Below are 13,759 nucleotides of genomic sequence, written 5' to 3'. Positions count from 1 at the left end.
TAAGGTAATGTTTTTGTTCTTAGATGTCATTTGTACAGATTTCATGTCAAAAGTATTTTCATTGTATTACCTTTTGTTAAAGTCATGTAGTTTTATACATTTGAATGTCAGACAGCGTAATGTATTTGTTATCATAGTAAATATAGTTTTTTTTCCTTAAATATGAAATATCATTTTAAAATGTACATTCAGTGAAATGTTGCTGATACACCAACACCAAATGTGAAAAGAGATATAGTTCTTTACATTGATTTATGAAATTGACAAACTGTCTTTCCCTTCAAGTGATTGTGATGACAACAAAACAATATTGGTCTAAGCTATTGTATTTGGTGTAGATGCAGTGCAATGGAAATGGTATACTGAACAGTCATAGCAAGTTGGATGTGTTTACAATATAACTCCTCTGTCAAGCTGAAGGTGTTTTTGGCACTGACATATTTTTTTTTAAATAGTTTTTTTAAATTTCATAATTCACCATGAAAAGTGATGTCCATTAAATGTCTCTTATTAGAGGGCTCTTTTTGCAAATGAAAAATGTGGAAAAATGTATCAGAGACCATCTTTGAATGCACAGTTGGATTTATTACAATTTGAGTGGTCAATAATGTTGTAGGTTTCATCTCAGTGATGTGAAATTACATATTTTCTGTTATAAAAGTTACAGTATCTGCTCCACCAGAGCACTACATGCACTGCTCAGAGCAGCGACAGGCCACATGGGCTTCTGCCTTCTCCATCAGGTCCACACTCTTCTCATAGATGCTGCTCAGACCTTCAGAGCGGTTCAGGTTGGAATCTGTAATAGGAAAGAAAGTAAGAAATTAGGAACTGCAGATCAGTATTTATTGGATACATCAGAACAGTGTGGTGTCTTCAGTAAAACAGTTGTCCATTATAGACTCACCGACGGGCAGGCAGTGGAAACCGATGGTGATGGGGGTGGTCCTCACTGGGAGGCATCCAGGCAGACAGCGCAGCACAGGCTCAACAGAGTAGCATTTGGACTCCCTGTCATCAACAATCACCTGCTTCTCCAGCTTCACAGACTCGAGCTTCATGAGACATTCTGACATAGAGAGGTACAGTAATAATATGTTAACTAAGTGAACTGACATTTGTAATGCAGCATAAGCGGTAGGCTAAGATTTACCAGACGCATCACGGCAGCTATCAGAAGGAAGCACCCAGGAATGGGCAAAGCTGACTGAGCTCTTGGTCAGGCGGCCACTGGGTGTACGGTACTCCTGTCTGTGTTCGCCATCAGCCTTTCCACAGAGTCCACAGGTCTGTCCCTTCATCCAGTCCACAACTTTAATCTGAGTGCCAAAATCACACAACAACTTAGAACAACTGTAGCTTATCTATTAGTACCCTTCAAACAAGTAATACGCTATTCATACATTTAATGATACAGTATTATTGATATCATGACATAAGATTCCAATCACCTTCCATGAGTACTTATCAAAGTAGACTTTTTGGAGACCATGGCTTGGGGCATAGAGAGACACACCTTCACCCTTCTGTTTGATCTTGATAGAACCTTAGGCAAGAAAATAAACAATGTTGTAGTTTATGGATGAGGCCATTTTCTATTATCTTATTACTGCAGTACATTAGATTATTCTAGTTATTGTGATGTTGATAAATAAGGTTGAAGGAGCATGAGAAACCTGAGGGGTCCTCGTATGGGAGGTTGTCTTTGGAAATGTCCATTCCATTGACCTTCACTATCACATCATTGTCCTCAGGGTACAGGTCAACATCACTGGAAGTGTCAAAGATAACATTTCATACATTGTTATTGATGGAACTAAGAAATATATTTGTGTCAAAAGCAATTGTTTTCTAAAACAATACTCACATGTCAGAGATTTTCACATTGATGTGGTTTTGTTCAGATCCGTGATCCTTCTTCAGCAGAACCATGAATTTGAGCTCTATGGTGCAATCCTGAGCCAAAACTTGGTAGCAGGAGAGAGGCATGTTGATCTTGTACTTCCTGTTGTTAAATGTTGTCAATGTGTCTCTGACCATGCTACATTTAACTGGAAAACAATAGTGTTAATTTATACCTTCCTTGCCTTTTTTAACGTTGTACTGTGACATTGTTTTGTTTTTTAGTTTTTTTATTGTTTCTGCTTACCTGCGTTGACTTCAGAAAACAAGTAGTGGATTTTGTTAACAATGTTGTCATCAAAGGGAGAAAGATCAGTCATAGACTCAAATGGCAGAGAACAGGGGAGGTTCACACCCAGTTTATACAGTGTCATCTGTGATTTAGATACACAAATCAGAAACAGTCAACCAAGAGAAGTCTGGAGAAATAAAACAGCAGAAAATGCTATTGTGGGAAAAACAATGTTCCTCACCTTGGGTGTTTTCAGAATGACATCCAGGGTCCTTTCAGATGTGGCAACCACAGTGAATTGAATCTGTTTCTCACTATTTTTGTCTTTTTGCATTGGAACCAAGTCAGCCAGGTAATATGGGATGTACCCAGGGATGAATTCAGACACGCTAGAAGAGAAAAGGTTACACAAATCAGAAGTTGTTCTTGATTTGTTCTGTAACATTATTCAGCTATCACTAGTAAATAACAAATGAGTAACCGTACATCCTAACATAGCGCCAAACAGCCTTGGGAACCTTGGGGAGTTTGTCCCAAGACAACCTCAGACGAACTGCAGGGCTTGGACCAACAAGACCAGTCTCAGCAGTGATAAAGGTGTTATAATCCTTGCACTCTGCCCCCCAAGCAATCTTGGCCTAATTAGGAGAACAAAATAAAGTGTACATTTTTTTAGTATACATTAGTTGTTATTGCTACCCACGGTACAAGCTAAACATTAAAAAAATGATCAGAAAACTTATATTGTAGCACCATTTTACAAGATATTTGATCTTACAGTGACTTTGTGTTTGCTGAGCAGAACACCATCAGCACACAGTTTCCAGTTGTCGTTCTCATCAAGGGCAGCCATAATGATCTGCAGTCTGGAAGTAGCTTTGTTCAAGTAAGCAGTAACCTGGTATCCCTCTATCTTATGGTCAGCTCTCACTAAACGGAAGAGGATGATCACCATAGGGGCAAGTTTATTGCCAAGGAATTTGTCCTGAGAAGAGAAACACATTTTAAATCTTAATTCATCTCTGCGCTCTCTCCCAATGGCACACAATGAAAGAGATGATAATCTTGACTCAAGTTATGATGGTGAAGTGTCACCTGCTTGTAGATGGCATGGAAGCTAGAGGCACTGCTCTTGCTTCTGGAGATGACATTGGAGGTGGCTTGAGAGTCCTGCAAACAAACAGCAAAACCCAGGGTATTTACGGAAAAACTTTTATACAAACATGTATTTTTGTCAACCATATCGTAGATGAAAATTCCTCAATATTGTACCTTGTGATTCTTTTTGAATTTGCGGTCGTTGGGGTTGTAAGGCTGGTCTGGGCCGTCAGGCTATTTGGGTAGAAATACCAATACATTTAATAAATTCTCTTCACATTTTTAACATCTATGTATGTTTGCAACAAGTCTGTGCCTTGTTTGTCAACTCCATAAATATCTGACTCAAAGAGTTTTGTGACAAACAGTAGCCTTACCTTGGAGATGCGAGAGCTGGAGGAGCTGGAAGAGCTGCTGCTCTCTGATTTTCTGGATCTAGAGCGGGAACTACTAGAGCGAGAGCTGCTGGAACTAGAGCTGCTGGAACTAGAGGAAGCTCTGGTGCCGTTCTTCAGATCAGGCAGCAGAATTTTCTTGAGCTTCAACAGTACAGTTTTTCCCTCGGGAGCTTCCTCCTCTTCGTTCATGGTGATGACTTTGATAATCTTTTCTGCAGCCTTGGGTCCAACTTGCACTTCAAACTCCAGCCTCTCGATGGCGGGTTCAGATGCTGCTAAAAATGGAATGCATTACAAATAGCTAAACAAATTGTTGCAAGTATATGCTGAACTTGGCTTATTACCAAATGAATGCTTACATGGTTTCACAGAAATAAGGACTGAATGCTTTCCAATCATGTTGTAGAAAAGAGTGTTTCTGATGAAGGCAGCACTCTCTGAGGTAAATTCAAAGCATGCTTTGACTCCAAGCCTTTCGACACAGATTGTCTCCTCAAGATGGACTACAATTGCCTTAATGATGGGCTTGAAGTTGGATGGCAAATCAGAATAGAGGATCTCGGAAGATCTTGACTGAAAAAATGATATAAATTCACAAAATGTATCAAATGTCTGGGGTCTGTGGTTAATCATTTCTGATTGGCAATGCTTATGTGGATTTAGTTTTGAACAAGTATTTCATACAAACTCACCAAACTTCCAGCAAAAGAGGCAGCAGAGTCTGCAATCATAGATGTGAACTTATCCCTGGACTGCTGTGTGCTTCTTGCTACTCCTTGGGCAGGAATCAAGGGAGTTATTCTCTCGGCTTGGACATCCTCCACATTTCTTGCCACAGCAAAGGTCTCAATGCTGTTTGAAGGAACATAGATCTCAAGAAAACTGTAGGTCGGCAGCCGTGTTAAAAAAATATGAACTTAATTTAAACAGCTATTACATCCTCTTTTCTGACCAAGAAAAAGATTGCCCTTACTGTGCGGCAGCAATATGCTCAGGAGGGGAAACAGGGAAAGCTTCAAACTTGAAGTTGCCATTAGCGATGTCAAGCTGTGCTGCAAATTTTGCAGGGACAATTGTGCGGACCTTAGCTCTTGCCATAATAGCAGCCTGGATGAATGCAGTGTTCACTCCCATCACAGCAAATGTATGCATGACAATGCTACAGGAAGAGGAGACATTGTAAAATTTACCAAGATTTGTGGTATTAATGATGTCATCAGAAAATATTGGTCTTATACCTACCTTGGTCTAACTTCGGCGTGTAGCTCAATGTTTGTTTTCAATAGCTGGGCAGCATGGAAGGTTTCAGGCAGAGCAGGTGTCAGAGTGGCACGGACTAAGAACATAAAGATAAAAGCACATTTTGGGAGATCAGAGATCTAGCGAAGAACTACTAATTACTAAGCAAGAACTATTATGATATAGTTACCATTGACGTATGCTTTAGCGACAGCAGCAGTGTAGTAACTGAGCTCCATGGGCAAACCAACAGCGGTGGGGAAGATGCGACGCACCTCTGCAGCCAGCAGGGGCTTAACATACTGGAAAGTTGCTCCAGCCAACAGTGCCTTCAAGGCATTTCTTCCCAAAGCGTGTGCAGAAGGACTGTTGGCAAGCTGTGGGATATTATTAGGTTTAGCTGTTTTGTCCCTCAACTGTGAATGTTTTATGAATACTTTTGGAGACTATTAAGTTATATCATCTGTTGTACCTGAAGTGCCTGATCGATGATGGACTTGTCGATGTTGGCAAAGGCAATTTCCTGTCCAAAGAACTTCACATATATGGAGGCTAGGGGCTTGCTTGTGGCTAGGGACCTCCAGTCAGACAGCTGTGGATAGATGAGTAAAGCAAACCTGATTGATCAATTTCATTTAAAAAATCCACAGGGATTGAAGCAATTTAAGATAAATGTGTAACGTAGTGGTCGTTGATACTTACAGCCTTAATGACACGCCTCATCTTGGTGATCCTGTCAGCATTTTCAGGAGCTGGGGGTAGTTTCAGAAGAGCCTCCTGGATTCCCTCAGTTCTCACTCCAACCTAAGGGGCAAACATTAAGCTTGGACAGTTTAAAAGTGTTTTAAATGTTCTCAATCATTATCATTTCAAGGTACTTTGAAAAAACGCCTTTACCTCAAGAACATCAGCAGCTGCTCCAGCAAAGTAGGTGCGAGCTTTGGCCACGACAGTTCTGGGGAAAAGGGTGGCAGCATCGTTGATGTAGAAAGCACTGGCAGCAGCACCAATCCTCAGGGGATCTTTAAGATGGGGAAAAATGACTGTTAATGAATGACTTTGTTGATGTTTAGTGAATGATGCTAATGGAACAGTCGTTGCAAGCCAAGGAAGATAAGAGGAGGACCTTACTGGAATAGGCATCCAGGTGGATGGCTTGACTGAAGTGGCAGCTCAATCTTCTAAATTTGTTGCTGAGCATCTTGACAGCAACATTGCAGGCAGCAGCACTAAAATGAAGGAATAGCAACTATGTTATTAAATCTGATTCCATAGATATTGAGAGAGATGTAATGACATGTAAAGGTGAAAGAGTGCTCTTACACTGAGGCAAAGTCAGGGGCGGTGCTCCTGGTCAGGGACATCATGTGAGAGTAGGTGAAGCTAGCCACCTGCATATTTTTCTCTGTTTTCAGAATGCTAGCTAAAGTAATCACCAGGCCCATTGGGGGCTTTGTCTCAAACAGAACAATGCAGGCAAGCATGCGGAGCTCTGGGTGGAGAGCCTTGTCCATGAACAACTGCACAGCAACTTCCTGGACCTATTTCACAACAATAATGCAGAGATTTGAATGGACTTCGCCAATGAGAATCATGATGTTGTCATTTGCAATTTAATGGAGGGACTGTACTCACCATTCTAGGCTCCCTCTTAGCAATGTTCCTCAGGGCCAAAACTGCATCAGCCTGGACTCTCAGGGGCAGAGCAGCAGCTGCAGTTCCAAACACGGGCAGGAGCTTTGTGATTGGTTTAATGCTAGCAGGATGGCCAGCATTACCCAGAGCTTTAAGAACCATGGAGAGTTCCTCAAATTTGCTATTAGCAACAGCCCGAACAGCAAGTTCGTGGATGGGCTGTGGGAAGACATGTACAGTAGATATGTTTGAATAACCTCAATCAGTAGATCATCATATACATGAGATGACATCTACCTCTTTGAAGAGTATCCCAATAGCACTGATTTTGCTGATAAATCTTTTTTTGAGGGAAAATATACTTGATACGATTGTGATATGTTGCTATCTCACCTAGCTATCGTAAGAGCATCTATCTGTTAAGTGACTCAAATGTAAATGATTATAGGAAAATACATCCAGTTTACCTTCACAAGTTCAGCGGGGCAGTTGGGATGTTCAACACAGTATTTGGAAACCATGGTACCATAACCAAGCATGGTGAGCTCACGTAGAACTGGGTGTGTCTGAATCTTGTGGTTGAAAGCCAGGCTCTGGTGGTGAAAAATGTATTGTTTTGAGTCATCTTTATATAATTTCTTACAAAATATTGAAGAGATAGGACAGTGTAGAAGGAGTAAAGTGGGTCCAGGATTCTCAACCAGACGGCCGCGAGCACATATGTGACCAGCTTCAAAAAGCTAAGCGTATGTCGCACATCACTACTTCACAGGAGATGCATTTGCAGTTTATTCTTTCAGAAATGCCTCCTGGAACATGTGCACTGTCATGTGCCTTCATAACAAACTTGTATGCCATCTGTAAATATGAATACAATTGTTAAATTAGGAGCCTAGTTGGTTTAGCCACGGAAAAATACCTTCCCGCTAGCCATGATTGGCTGAGATAATGAATGGGCTAATGAATGGGCTGGACATGCCGAGAGATGAGTTTGTGTTGGTCTGCTATGTAGCACGCTTCTGTCTATAACATGAGCTGCTCGGTATATGTCAATAATCCTTGCTACAGTGGCTTTTTTGAAAGATATAATGCTAGCCATGGAGATCTGCAAATGTGTTGCTACTGCGCTCAACAACATTGTTGCCCAGAATTTATTAGGTGCTATCGACAAAGATTAGTGGGAAAAAGTTGTGATGGACTACTTTCTGCACACGGTCAGTGTGAACCGAAGTGACTTGACACAACAACGGGCCCAACAAGCTGTAGCTTGCTACAAACCAAACAGAAAAGACACACTGCCATGAAATGTTCATCCATGTATACTGGTAAGAGTGTAGCTACTTTCTCAGATATTACAAGTTTCAAATTTAGTCAGAAAGTCATTTTCATTGCAAGTTCAAGCGTACTGTTAGCTAGCAAGCAAATGTTAGCTTGCTGGCTTGCTAGCTAACGGCACGTGTATGATCTCTGTAGTAATATTATTTGTATCTCAGAAAGCCACTTGTAATTGCTGATTATGGCCATCGATTGTATTTCATGAACATGTGTACATGTCCAGACAATAGTAACCATCCACTTAGCTACATGTGGCTGGGGGTGGTTATATAATTTATGTCACATGACCCATCAGTTTTGGACAAGTGTCTGGGTAAGCATAATGTATAATTATCAAATAATTATAAAATATTTTTATCCGGACACTTTCAAAGTCAGATTAGGATATAGGCCAAGGACTAGATAACGTGCATTTTTAACTGGAGTTTTCCCTATTTTAGGCTACTACTTTCACCACTTTTAGTCTTGAAATCTTTGGTTGTTTACTACACTACCTTACTCACTCTGTTTAGCTCATGGTCTCACATGTGAATCCTTAACGAGATGGGTGGGGCTAGGGCTTTAGAGGGTGTGAACGATGCCGAATAGGTTTAAACGCAGAAGCTCTCCAGTAGGTGTAGGAAAAAATTCAAGGGACATTTTCTCAAAAGTGAGGTTACAAGTTGACCAACTTTCAAAGCAGAATTACTTTCGCATTGTTCCTCAACTGTGGTGTATGATATACCGTTTTGTAGATCTGAGTCCCTACTTTAAATTTAAAAAACACCAAATGTTGCTACCTAAAACTGAATCGAGGCTCTGGGTCACATATGTGTTGAAGGTAATGGTGTTAACCACTAGACCACCTCATGCTACAATTTTTAGTCATCTTAATGAGGAAATCTATAAGAATGCTTAAACATCATTTAAAGGTTTACTTACTTCAACAAGCTTGACAGTCTCCAGATCAGCAGCCACCATATGCACAGCGGCAACCAGAGCCTGAGCAGCCTCAAAAATAGTGATGTCACCAGCCAAAAACTTCTCCTTGATGAATCTCACAGCCACTGAACTTCCGATAGAGGGGACAGCATCCAGGATCCAGTGTCTGAAAAAAAGTTTTTCTGTCATTGTGTCTTTGTTTGGGCAATTGAGCAAGAATTGTTTTGTCACGGTCGTCCTCCTCTTCGTCTGAAGAGGAGAGGCGAGATGGATCAGAGGACCAATATGCGGCGTGGTAAGTGTCCATGGTAAAATCTTTAATAAAGAAAGACTGAACACTATACAAGAGAGTAACAAAAACAATAACCCAAATTCGACCGTGACGCTACAAAATGAGACCTGTGCTGAAACAAGCCACTAACATAGACAATCACCCACAAACAAACAGTGCAACCCAGGCTACCTAAGTATGATTCTCAATCAGAGACAACTAATGACACCTGCCTCTGATTGAGAACCATACTAGGCCGAAAACATAGAAATGCCCCAAAACATAGAAAAACAAACATAGACTGCCCACCCAACTCACGCCCTGACCATACTAAATAAATACAAAACAACGGAAATAAAGGTCAGAACGTGACAGTACCCCCCCCCCCAAAGGTGCGGACTCCGGCCGCAAAACCTTGACCTATAGGGGAGGGTCTGGGTGGGCGTCTGTCCGCGGTGGCGGCTCTGGCGCGGGACGCGGACCCCACCTCATCATTGTCTTAGTCCGCCTTATTGTCCGCCTCCGTGGCTTCCTGACCATGGCCACCCTACTTAATGACCCCACTGGACAGAGGGGCTGCTCGGGACAGAGGTGGGGCAGCTGCTCGGGACAGAGGTGGGGCAGCTGCTCGGGACAGAGGGACAGCAGCGGCTCTGGGCAGAGGGGCTCCGGCAGAGGCGCCGGACAGGCGGGAGGCTCCGGCAGCGGCGCCGGACAGGCGGGAGGCTCCGGCAGCGGCGCCGGACAGGCGGGAGGCTCCGGCAGCGGCGCCGGACAGGCGGGAGGCTCCGGCGCCGGACAGGCGGGAGGCTCCGGCAGCGGCGCCGGACAGGCGGGAGGCTCCGGCAGCGGCGCCGGACAGGCGGGAGGCTCCGGCAGCGGCGCCGGACAGGCGGGAGGCTCCGGCAGCGGCGCCGGACAGGCGGGAGGCTCCGGCAGCGGCGCCGGACAGGCGGGAGGCTCCGGCAGCGGCGCCGGACAGGCGGGAGGCTCCGGCAGCGGCGCCGGACAGGCGGGAGGCTCCGGCAGCGGCGCCGGACAGGCGGGAGGCTCCGGCAGCGGCGCCGGACAGGCGGGAGGCTCCGGCAGCGGCGCCGGACAGGCGGGAGGCTCCGGCAGCGGCGCCGGACAGGCGGGAGGCTCCGGCAGCGGCGCCGGACAGGCGGGAGGCTCCGGCAGCGGCGCCGGACAGGCGGGAGGCTCCGGCAGCGGCGCCGGACAGGCGGGAGGCTCCGGCAGCGGCACCGGACAGACAGGACCACCTGCAGGGAGGAGACAGAGAGACAGCCTGGTGCGTGGGGCTGCCACAGGAACCACCAGGCTGGGGAGACCTTCAGGAGGCTTGGGGTTAGGAGGAGGCACCTGAAGGACCGGGCTGTGGGGGAGCACTGGAGCTCTGGTGCGCAACCTTGGCACCACTTCCCCAGGCTGGATAACCACTCTAGCCCGGACCCTCCAGAGTGCAGGCACAGGTTGAACCGGGCTGTGGGTAAGCACGGGAGATCTAGTGCTTACTACACGCACCTCTCCCTTAGGCTCCACTCCCACATTCGCCCGGCACGAGCGGAGCGCAGGCAGAGGACGCACTGCACCCTCCCAGCGCCCCGGAGACACAGCACGCAGAGCCGGCGCAGGATACCCTGGACCAAAACTGCGTACCGGCGACCAGACCCGCTGAGCAGGCACCATACGCCCTGGCTCGATGCCCGCACTCGCATGACACTCTCGGGGGGCTGTCCTATAGCGCACCGGGCTATGGACACGTACTGGCGACACCGTGCGCTTAACCGCATAACACGGTGCCTGCCCAGTATCACGCTGCTTATAATAAGCACGAGGAGTGAGCGCAGGTCTGCTACCTGGCTTAGCTCCACCCCTCGTGTGCCCCCCCCCAAAAAATATTTGGGGCTGTCTCTCGTACCTGTCGCACTGCCGTGCTGCCTCCTCATATCGCCGCCGCTCAGCTTTCGCTGCCTCCAGCTCTGCTTTGGGGCGGCGATATTCCCCAGCCTGTGCCCAGGGTCCCTCTCCGTTCAGTATCTCCTCCCATGTCCAGGAGTCCTGTGATACCGGCCGCTGTTGTTGTTGCTGCTGCTGCTGCTGTCGTCGCTGTTTTCTACCACGCCGCTTGGTCCTTGGTTGGTGGGTGATTCTGTCACGGTCGTCCTCCTCTTCGTCTGAAGAGGAGAGGCGAGATGGATCAGAGGACCAATATGCGGCGTGGTAAGTGTCCATGGTAAAATCTTTAATAAAGAAAGACTGAACACTATACAAGAGAGTAACAAAAACAATAACCCAAATTCGACCGTGACGCTACAAAATGAGACCTGTGCTGAAACAAGCCACTAACATAGACAATCACCCACAAACAAACAGTGCAACCCAGGCTACCTAAGTATGATTCTCAATCAGAGACAACTAATGACACCTGCCTCTGATTGAGAACCATACTAGGCCGAAAACATAGAAATGCCCCAAAACATAGAAAAACAAACATAGACTGCCCACCCAACTCACGCCCTGACCATACTAAATAAATACAAAACAACGGAAATAAAGGTCAGAACGTGACATGTTTTTACCTGTAAGCTGGTTTGGCCTTGAACTCAGCCCAGATGGCATTAATAGTCTCAGAGCTTGCCATGCGCAGGAGCTGAATAAACTTCAGAAACTTAAGAGGAGCATCTTCATGGACCGGTGCCGTGTTGTATGTGACCAGATGATTCAGGATCTTCACAGCCTAAACAATTATAATGAAGTGCTTGTATTAAACCTTTGTTATCTTTGGCTTTACATATTGTCAGGCTATTGTATCAAATAATAGATAGAGTCATTGAGTCACTGTACCTGAGCACGTGCGTTGCTGATCTTAAGGAGCTGAATGGGCATCTGGAGAATCTCAGTGGCAAACTCATACCGGATGGATCCACGGTGAACATAGTTATTATCGGGGACAATAATTGGATCCTTCTTGATCTCAACGAAAGTCAACATTTGTCTGTGAAAGGTAGTTCATGGGAAACTTTTAAACCTATAAGCTTAATAAAATGAAAATGTTTTCCTTTTGTACCACAAATCAGTCAACATACTTTGCTTCCATTTGGGCAGCTCCTGACATCTCATTGAATGGTGTGAACTGATGGAGCTCAGTAACAGTGGCCTCCAAGATCAGAGCACCATTGTCAGCGGGCTTCATGAGGTAGTTGTAAGTGGCAGCTCCCATCAGGGCCTCCCCTCTCTGTTTAGACAAAACACAGAGTTGTATTGTCATGTGAAGTGTTTCTGGTTATGTTTTTCCAACCCCCAAAATAGATACTTATGCTCATACCTGCCGGCACTCTACACACTTCTCTGTGTAAGCCAGACCAAAGTCCTTCATGATTCTCTGCTGACAGTTATTGAGATCCTTGCTCTTGGTCAAATGGATGCGCTCTGCCTTGGCATCTTCCCTGATCACATAGTGGGTCTTGCACACTCCCTGAGCTCCAGCCTAACACAAAAGAGAGCATAAGTGAGGAACTCAAACATTGCTTACTGAAACATGTTTTGCATCTACATATGAACATATATACAAGTTTTACCTCCTGCAACTCATAGACGTTTTGTGTCTTCTTGATGTTGAGCTGAAGAATGTTCAGGATACCTCTATGGACATTCAGCACTGTTTCAGAGACAGCAGTGGGGGCAAATACCTTACCCACAACACCCTTGGCATACTCAAACTTGATGGGAATCGAGAACTGAGCAGCCAGGGCTGAAGTGAGTTTTGCAGCTGGGACGAAAGGATCTTTGGGCCACACACCACTGTACTCAAAGATCTCAGGGTTCACAAGCTACAAGAAGATATCAATTGATGTATTAGTCAATGTAATGGACATCACATTAAGATATTGTTTGTGTGGGAACTTCGTGTATATTAAATACCTTCAGCAAGTAGGTATTCTCTGCAACTGCACTGATAATAACTTTGCTGATTACTTTTACTCCAGCTCTAGCCAGACCCTCCTCAGGCAGACCACCCAGGAGCAGTGCCTCATACTTGTACACATAGGTCTTACTGGCAGCAAAATCAGGGGCTGTAATAACAATCAAAACATATTTGATGATCAACTGATCTGAGAACTGGTTTTACTTAATTTATTCAACTAGAAAAAAATGCAGAAGTGAAACTACCTAATAAACATAAGTAAAAATCCATACAAATAATATGTACTTACCAAAGTTAACAGATTGACTCGCTACAAGATAAAACAAAAATAATTGTCACAAAATGTTACTGAATGTTTTTCAAAAAATGTCATAGATACAGAATTGTACATTTCAATATTTACATAACTTAATTATATTTACATGAAGTTAGTTATAATATCTGCACTAGAATAAGACAGAAAAACTGTACTTACCCACAAGGGCTAGAGTCAGTGCAAGTACTACTGCTCTCATGGCCAGTGTGATGTGAGGAACAACAGTCCCAGTCCGCCTTTTAAAGAAATGCTCTATCGACAAAAACAATCGTAACAAAATATATAATTAACTAATGTTACATAAGTTGAGATCAGTATGTGCTAATAATAAAGCCTGTTGAGTTGGTTATCACTAGTTCTGAGGTGGCCACATACAGGTTAGGTTAAACTGCCCCACTGCCATTTAGCCCTTCACAGATCAATGTCCATCTAAGTCCATCTAAGTCAGTTCTTTACTACAAACTTAATTTTTCTTTAAATATTA

The 13,759-nt window shown here is 44.5% G+C and overlaps 1 protein-coding gene across 1 annotated transcript; it reads right to left on the bottom strand.

Annotated features, from left to right (window-relative positions):
- Positions 1-1,142: 1,142 nt before the first annotated feature.
- Positions 1,143-13,523, bottom strand: LOC110521008 (vitellogenin-like). Its single transcript, XM_036969190.1, has 32 exons — positions 13,435-13,523; positions 13,249-13,269; positions 12,956-13,107; positions 12,613-12,864; positions 12,360-12,521; positions 12,121-12,269; positions 11,879-12,029; positions 11,614-11,771; positions 8,761-8,926; positions 6,972-7,097; positions 6,505-6,723; positions 6,193-6,410; positions 6,001-6,098; positions 5,767-5,891; positions 5,572-5,673; positions 5,342-5,461; positions 5,060-5,246; positions 4,873-4,966; positions 4,604-4,789; positions 4,323-4,482; positions 3,990-4,203; positions 3,610-3,905; positions 3,407-3,466; positions 3,230-3,304; positions 2,913-3,119; positions 2,621-2,772; positions 2,376-2,523; positions 2,150-2,276; positions 1,868-2,051; positions 1,677-1,771; positions 1,452-1,546; positions 1,143-1,319 (listed from the first exon to the last, which is right to left on the bottom strand). Exons 1-32 carry the CDS (start codon positions 13,472-13,474, stop codon positions 1,143-1,145), a joined length of 4,716 nt encoding a protein of 1,571 aa, XP_036825085.1. The 5' UTR covers positions 13,475-13,523.
- Positions 13,524-13,759: the final 236 nt, after the last annotated feature.

This window comes from Oncorhynchus mykiss, chromosome 30 (assembly GCF_013265735.2).
Source record: "Oncorhynchus mykiss isolate Arlee chromosome 30, USDA_OmykA_1.1, whole genome shotgun sequence".
NCBI lineage: Eukaryota > Metazoa > Chordata > Actinopteri > Salmoniformes > Salmonidae > Oncorhynchus > Oncorhynchus mykiss.
Note: the sequence above shows the minus strand (reverse complement) of the source record. Positions and strands in the feature narration are given on the sequence as shown.

Excerpts from the sequence above, each read along its gene's own strand:
- LOC110521008 (XM_036969190.1), bottom strand. The coding sequence starts at position 13,474 with ATGAGAGCAGTAGTACTTGCACTGACTCTAGCCCTTGTGG. Across the intron at positions 6,099-6,192 it reads GCCCCTGACTTTGCCTCAGT|TGCTGCTGCCTGCAATGTTG; the intron begins GTAAGAGCACTC and ends CCTTCATTTTAG. Across the intron at positions 4,967-5,059 it reads CGCTAAAGCATACGTCAATG|TCCGTGCCACTCTGACACCT; the intron begins GTAACTATATCA and ends TTATGTTCTTAG.